The 8,294-nt window shown below is 36.1% G+C and overlaps 1 protein-coding gene across 3 annotated transcripts in view; it reads right to left on the bottom strand.

Moving 5' to 3' along the window:
• Positions 1 to 2,631: 2,631 nt before the first annotated feature.
• The window catches only part of RBM33 (RNA binding motif protein 33), a 129,419-nt gene continuing 123,756 nt past the window's right edge, over positions 2,632 to 8,294 (bottom strand). For all 3 annotated transcript variants that reach the window (XM_032237273.1, XM_032237276.1, XM_032237275.1), the window contains one exon: positions 2,632 to 6,964. In XM_032237273.1, the coding sequence (XP_032093164.1) occupies positions 6,916 to 6,964 (49 nt within the window). In that variant the 3' untranslated portion in view covers positions 2,632 to 6,915. The remainder of the gene's footprint in view (positions 6,965 to 8,294) is intronic.

Genomic DNA, 8,294 nt, shown 5'->3' with positions numbered 1-8,294 from the left:
TGATCTGGAGGGAAAAGGAATATTCTGGAATTCTCTGGAATAGTCTAAATGTGATGAAATTTGCAAATGCCTATATTGGTTTATAGTGATCCATTAATGAAACTAGCTAATGGATTTCTAAAGGAAAGATTAACAAGAAGCGAATCGTTAAGGAGAGACTCAAAAGGAGAAAATTGTTCCAACACTGGAGATTTTTAAGAAAAGATTGGGCAGCCATATGTCTGGAACGGCATAGGGTGTCCTGCTTGAGGAGGTGGTTGGACTAGAAGACTTCTAAGGCTCCTTCTAACTCTTTTATTATTTTATTATTCTGTAATCACCCAACTTGCTGGTCACTGATATTAAAGGTAGCAGTCACACAATTTGATGGGTTTGTTGTAAAAAGATGGATCTCTGAGAATCGCCTTTCTCAACCTGAGGTCTCTGAGGTATGTCTGGACTACAGTTCTGAAATGTTATAATCCTAACATTTCTGGATTGGATGCTAGATATAAACCACTAATCTTTCTAATTGTAACTTTATGATTTGCTGAAAAAACAGAATTCAAGAATGCGGATCTGATACAATACAATGGTGTAAGAAAATAATTTAAGGTAAAGGTTCCCCTCACACATATGTGCCAGTCATTCCTGACTCTAGGGGGTGGTGCTCATCTCCGTTTCAAAGCTGAAGAGCCACCACTGTCCGAAGACGTCTCCATAGTTGTCTGAAGGTGCACGGAATGCTGTTATCTTCCCACCAAAGGTGGTTCCTATTTTTCTACTTGCATTTTTAGGTACATGCTTTCGAACTGCTAGGTTGGCAGAAGCTGGGACAAGTAACCGGAGCTCCATTACATGGCACTAGGGATTCAAACCTCCAAACTGCCAACCTTTCTGATAGACAAGCTCAGAATCTTAGCTACTGAGCCATAGTTTACTTGAGTGCAAAAATGCCACAAAGTGAAACACTAATGGGGCTTAAGAACCAGGAAGCGAAGGGGAAATAAATCAATGGACTATTTTAACATGAGGCACAAGACACTTTAGAATTTGTCAAATAAAACTAAGATGTATGGACTTCAACTCCCATTATTCTGGGAATTGAAGTTCACCCATCTTAAAGTTGCTAAGGTTAAGAAACTCTGTTCTGGAACTAAACTCAACGGCTGGCCTGCAATATGGCACTTCAGATCACCAGTGACAATTAAAACAGTTATATAAGGGAAAGAAGGGATACACTTACCACTCATTAAGTCATATAGACCTCATTTTAGCATCTAAAAATGTTAAGATAAATATCCCTCTTTTTTGTATTTTTTAGGAGAAGGGTTTGCAAAAGCTCAATGTGCACATTTTCCTTCTGACAATTCTGAAACTGTGCTCTCCAAATAGGTCCAATCCCTCAACTAAGTATGCAAAGCCTAGAAATGCCCTTGAAATGGGATATGTTCCTGCTTTATGCCACGCTAGTCACATACAAAAAATTTGGACCCAAGTTCCTAAGTAATTCCCTTAATAAAGATTGAACACTCAATTCAGCTTTAGTCTGAATATATTTAAAGAGAGAAAAGATATTTTTAAAGAGAGAAAGGCGGGAGTGGGGGAGGGGAAGGGAGGGAGGGAGGAAGGAAGACAGAAAGAGAAAGAGAGAGAAAGAGGAAGGAAGGAAGGAAGGAAGGAAGGAAGGAAGGAAGGAAGGTGCAAAGGCCCAATGAATGAAAAATCATGATTGGAAAAATGCCATAAGCATGATGTAAAACTAAGGCAACTGCTGAGCTAGATAGATTCAGTATAAACAAACAAACAAACAAACAAACAAACAACTTGAAGGTCTCCTATAAAGGAATGGGTCTGATGCAGTAGTTCCACCTGTTTAAAAAAAAATTGATTTCAAAGTTAAGCTCTGGAGGAGTCAGGAATGAATTATTTCCCCTATACCTGAAAGAAAAACATTACATAAAAATAAATCTTCATTTTTAGCTACATAAAATGGGAAAGGAAACAAAACATGCTTCACAGAACAGACCAGCATTATGCATGTAAGTCAAACAGATTAACTGTACAATTTTACTCTCAACAATAATTTCAATAAATCAGCACATTTTCTGCATTACTAAACTAAGGAAAAACTATTTCAGCTGGATGATCTAGTTAAAATCACTGGCTTTGGGGATCCTGCTTACCAGAGTGCATTAAAGATTTTTCATTAAGAACTTTCTCCCATTCTCTTCTTTAAATGTTTTTAAACCAACGGCAAAGAGAAACACTGAGTTTTATCTCTCTTTTTTTTTTTTTAACATTCTGAACCAAACATCTCACATAACAGAAAAAGAAGCAGCACTACCAAAGATGATAATATATCCTTTGAATGTCACAATTAAAAATGATCCTTCCCAACCAGATTTATACCAAACGCTGGCATACATGAGATCCAATATGAATCAATGTTCCATACATTAGGGCCCAAGGCCCATACCAGAAATAAGTTATTAAATATATATAAATAAATAAATGAATAAATAAATGAATAAATAAATAAATAATAGGTTACAATAAACCTTACACACAAATCCTTAGGATTTAAAATAGTTTGCAATACTTCACAAATGCAATACTTTGGTAAACAGTATGGGTCTTTTGCTATTTCGTGGTGACCTTAATTCAGATACACCTCAACCATGCTATTCGGAAATATGTTATGGCTTTAAAAGCCAACTGCGCTACTTTGGATGCCATTAAAAGAATTCTCCAACCCTTCTTTTTGTCCAATATGGCTGCTGCAAAATAAAGCTCAGAAGACAGTGAGAAAGGCATTCAAAGGGGGTGGAAATGGGGAGAGAAAGGAAGAAGCCCATTCATATGTATGTTATACTGCCAACCTACCAGTAGTTAATGAAAAGATATTAAGAACCTACACTAGAAAGTTGTGGATAGGAAGCCTGCCTTATTTGTTTTCCTAGTACTAAGGAGTGCCCATAAAAAGATCTAAAAAGTGCCAGCAAATAAAATATATTTCATGAATAAAATCATGAAAACTGAAACTGGGTATATCAGATAAATAGAATAAGTAAACTAACATCTAAAGTGTATCTCTGAGATAGTGTAATTAACTTGACTTCCTGGTTCAAGTAAATGTTTCTAAAGGGTTTAATAGCTGCCAAAATTCCTTTGGATCAACTATGAAAAGTTTCCAGCATCACTTATTATTCTGAAAAGTGTCCAAGGTAACATTATGTTTTCAATTCTTCTGTGATTGCTATGTTTTGGTTCTTTGAGCCCTCTTGGTGATGAAATATTCATTTATACCATTTAAAGTCAGTTGCTGACAAGAAATACAGCAATCCCTTAGTTTCACCATTTGGGCCACTTGGGGAAAAACAAGAAACCAGAGAAGAATGAAGGAGAAATGTCATGTTATGCTGGCATTTTCCTACAAAGCTGATCAGCTCACTTTAACCTCACTCTTTAAGGGAGATGGGTGATCTAGAAATATGAAGCATGAAATAAATAAATAAATAAACAAACAAATAAATAAATAAATTGTTGTAGAAGGTTTTGTTGTTATGTAACTCATACTAGGTCTCTTCAACAATGGACTATATTCTTGCCACATAATTTGTACCAGCACTTAGATGCTGCTATCTCAAGGACAATACTTGGTCAACAGTGGTTCAATTGTTCAAACAACCTAGTTTGATACAATCTACAAATAGTTGATGCATTCATCTCTATACAGTCTGGCTCTCCCTGCATGTTTTAGGGTGTTAGCCCTGTAAATGTATTTTTAATAATTATAAATTTGACTTCTGCTGAACATCCCTCCCTTATGACCAACATTTCAGAACAACTTTTAAAAATCTGAAGAAGTGTAAAACACAAATAGTTATATAGAGATGATATTCTGTAATCTTCCCATGAGCACTAAACCAAGAGAAAATCACCCTCATTTTTAGCCTGGACAAAAACATCATTACAGGATTATCTTTAATTTCTTTTGAAATTATCCAACCTTGTCCAAAATGAATGTTAAAAGTGCATGAATTAATGAATATGATAGTGGCCATTTAGCTTTGAACTACAAAATTATTAAATATTCAGCATCACACTTAACTTGACTGCACTTATCATTGATATGAGTAGAAAAACTAAACTAACTTGGAAAATGTTGCCAAATTAAATGAAAATTATCTCTATAAGAGAAAAAAGTTTCCACATACAGTGGTCACTGGCTAAACATCTGTACCAAATGTATGCTTTCGAAGTTTCAGAACAAATAATACACAGGTCAAGATACATGTATTGACTTAACTGGCATCTTTATAAAAACAGAAGTGTTACACCAATAATAATAGCAATAATAACAGCAACATGGAACCATTTTCATTCAACTCTGATAAAACAGCACAACTGCCCTCCTCCCCATCCCACCAAACAAGCTTTTGTGTAACTAAATTAGTAATATGTGAACAGCTTCATTTAAATTTGTTTTAAAGTCTTGTATTTACACAATATATTAAATGCAATGATTGCATTTTTGCATTTTTAAAATAACACATGATAAGGAAAGAACAAGATAATGGTTGCAACAGATCTTCTACCAAAGATGTGGAGATAGTTTAGGAAGCATTGTGGAAAGAACAGGCTCTCGTATTTTTACGGTGATTAGCTTTTGTGGAAGGCATCTCAAAATTAGGGACCAATGTTACTGTGATCATGTCAGTTGATATTAATCAGTTGAGGTATTGTAGTATCTATAGACAATTCAAGTGAGAGATTTGATGCCCATCAATGATAGGGCAAGTTTTCTTCTGCTTATTACGAAGAAAGAGAAAAAAATATTCACTTCTTCCTCTTTTCCCTATCTCAGAAAATCCCTTCTATTAAGATGGTGAGCGTGTTATACACACATTAGACCCTTCCTATCATGTGTATGGGATGGGCCTCAGACAAAGCATACTAAAGTCCACCCCATTATTTTAAATGCTATACCACAGAAGATTTCCCCAAGCTATAAGCCTTAAAAGCATTAATTAACACTGTCCTCAAAATACCTTAAACTATTTAGAAGGTTATCCAGCCTAATCAAAGATCTGTTGACATAAGAAATAAAAGTTTCCTCGGACCTCAAATGTGATGTAGAGGTTGGGCACTATAAAACTCCCCTCTCTGGCAGGCATTGTTGCATTTAAGTTGTACCTGAGCTATGTGGTGAAGACTTTCTAAAAAAAAAACCCCAGTAACTTTAAATGTTAATTCCTAAATAGCAATCTTAACTTTGTGGAAAGACTATATCATATCCCGGGATGGACAAAGATATAATACGTTCTCTCTCGACTCTGAGGGTCTGTTCTGTTTTTAACACAATTCTAAGCACTGAAAAGCTAGCCTAAAATGCACCTTCAACTAAAATCCCAGGTTTTTTTTAACAAACTCAAATTAAGAGCTGTAAATAATAAAGGCCTCTCTGGTATAGTCAAATTCAAGCTTTACTTCGCAAAGATGAAGATGGTTTTCACTAACTATCATTAAAAGCCCTAACATTATCTTCACACCCTACACTATACCAAAATGCTATAGCTGTAATTATTACCTCTAGGGGGGAAAAACAGCTTTGTCTTTAAAAGACATGATATATTTTCATATCTTTATTGCTGATTCCCTCCTGTTCTTAAGCAGGAACACAGTTTTAAAAGCCTTCTAGTTTTTACAGAATATGATTCTGAATAATTAGAAAAGGAACATCACTACTTGCGTAACCTGCAGTCCTGAAAGAACATCCCTTAACTATTTTTCTATACCCTCAAAGGAACTTATAATCTTTACTTGCTCTATGTTTATTGGCCTGAAATGTATAAACATTGAATAGATTTCTAAGAGTAGTAAAAGGAATTCTCTCTTCTCACATCTTTTTTTTGAAGGAAAGAGTTTATTTAGTGTAAAATAAAATCTCACGAGAGGGAATGTCTTCATAATTCACCAGGTGGTGTGGGAATAGTACTAGAGTATGATTTGGAAGACTCTACTGTTATCAAGTATTACTGCCAATTATTAAACAGAAAGAAAAAATAATTAAAATATGAAGCTCAACACCAGTAACTTACTTCCCCAAAAGCCTAAGCAAAATGGATCCCCTCTTCCTGAATATGTAACTTCCTCATACTAGCAACCCCCAGTTATTTCCTGGCCATACAGGTCCTGTAAGAAAGCAGAAGAGAAGGCTGAAAGACAGGTTGTTCTAAGACTTTGGAACCTCAACACGACCATCCTTCCTAGGTAATGACATCATCTGGTCAGACAATTTGTCCAAAATAGGGTTAGTAAGAAATATTAGGAATACTGAGAGGTATACTTTATGTGCAACAATTATATTCACTTTACTAGGAATAAGATCTTTCAAGAATGAGCTTCAAAGCCTCTGGGCAAAAAAAAAGAAAGAAAGAAAATCCATTAAATTATATGGCTCAGTGTTTATTGTGTACTATAGGCATCTGTATGCTTAGCTACAAACAGTAGATTATGGGTGCATTCTGATTTCAACATCCCACACTGAAGATAAGGGCAACCATTATCAAATATTCTTTTCTAAGAAAAAATATTATAAAAGTTATTTTCAAGAGTCAAAGTTCTTTTGATCCAAGACATTGTGATCACATAGCATATAGCCTAAAATATCCATGTATACTATTCACACGGGAGATCTGTAGTTCTGTAGGTTCCATACAGATAGTTTTCACTCTTGTCATCCTTCCATTTGTAGCAAGGTGGCTGATGTTGTTGTTGTTGTTGTTGTTGTTGTGGTCAGCAGCTGTCACAGAGTAATTTTGAATTTTCAGAAGGAGTCTGCAAAGCTGGCACCGGAAATTACAGGGAGATTCTACCCTTCTGACTTCCTCCGTAACCTGCTGTATTTTAAGACAACTTAGGCCCAGTGGGTCACTCCACTATCAGCGCCACGTTGATATGGGAAAGATCTATCATGTGCCTGGAAAAAGATGAATTCATAATGACTTAAGGCAGATGTATTTTTTTTGAATGGATGAAGGAACTTATTTAGTTACAGACTTTCTTCCCATTTTAGGCATAGTTCAGAGATAGCCAAGTTTTCTTTTTTTTTTTTTTTTTTTTTTAAGATTTTATTGGTAAAAAGAAAATACAACATCCATAACTTGTAACAAACAATACAACTACATTTCGAGATATTCCCATACTATCAAATCATTATAAACATCAAAGGTTAGGTATCTTTCCCTCCCTCTTTTCTTCCCTCCCCCCTTACTTCCTTCTCCCCTGCCTTCCCTCCTTTCTTTTCTCCTTTTCTCCTTTCCTTCCCCCTCCTTTCCCTCCCTCGCTCCCCCCCTCCTTCACACATACCTTCCCTCCTTCCCTGCCTCTTTCCCTCCTCCTTCCTTTTCTCTTAATCTCCCTCCTTTCCTCCCTCCTTCCCTCCTTCCTTTCAACTCTCCTTCTCTCTTTCCCTCCCTCTTTCCCTCTTTACTACCCTCTCTTCTTCCCTCCCTCCTTCCTCCCCCAGTTTCTTCTCTTTCTTCTCTCCTTCTTTCTTCCCACCTTCTTTCCCTTCTCTTCTTTCTCTTCCTCCTCTTTCTTCCCCCCTTCTTCTGCCTTTCCTATTCCTCTCCTTTCTCCTCTCCACCCCTCCAAGTTTTCTAAGCCAATATTCCTCAAACTATAAAAACATTGGGTTGTTTCATTGTCAGATTGATTGATTGATTGATTGATTGGTATGCTGCCGATGTCAGCTCTGGACAGATTTACAATGCAATAAAAATAGAAATATAACAGCAACTATAAATGTAGGAATAGTTAAAATTACAAAAATTAAATACCAATAAAGGAGAATATTTGTAGCTCAGAGTTGAAATGTGGGGGTCTTTAATGCTCTCTGAGATTGCTTGTTTTCTTGCAGATTTTCATTACTATTCAACACATTTCAACCAATGGATACCCACACAACTTTATCAGAAAGTCCCTGATCATTCAAACCAATACAGCACAACCTACACACACCCTAAAAAGAGTTACACTGCCATACATCAAGAATATCTTAGAACCACTAACAGACTACTACAACCACATGGAATCAGCACAGCATACAAGCCAACTAAAGCCCTTCATAACATCCTAAGCCAACCAAAAGACTCAGCAACCCCAGAAGAAAAACAGAAGTCATCTACAACATACAATGTAAGAACTGCAACAATCACTTACTATGTAGGACAAACAGGCAGAAGACTGGCTGAACACATCCATGAAGACCAACTGGAAGTCAGAAGACATGACAGAAATTCTTTTAT

This window comes from Thamnophis elegans, chromosome Z, assembly GCF_009769535.1.
Source record: "Thamnophis elegans isolate rThaEle1 chromosome Z, rThaEle1.pri, whole genome shotgun sequence".
NCBI classification, from domain to species: domain Eukaryota; kingdom Metazoa; phylum Chordata; class Lepidosauria; order Squamata; family Colubridae; genus Thamnophis; species Thamnophis elegans.
This window is presented reverse-complemented; position numbering and strand designations above follow the sequence as displayed.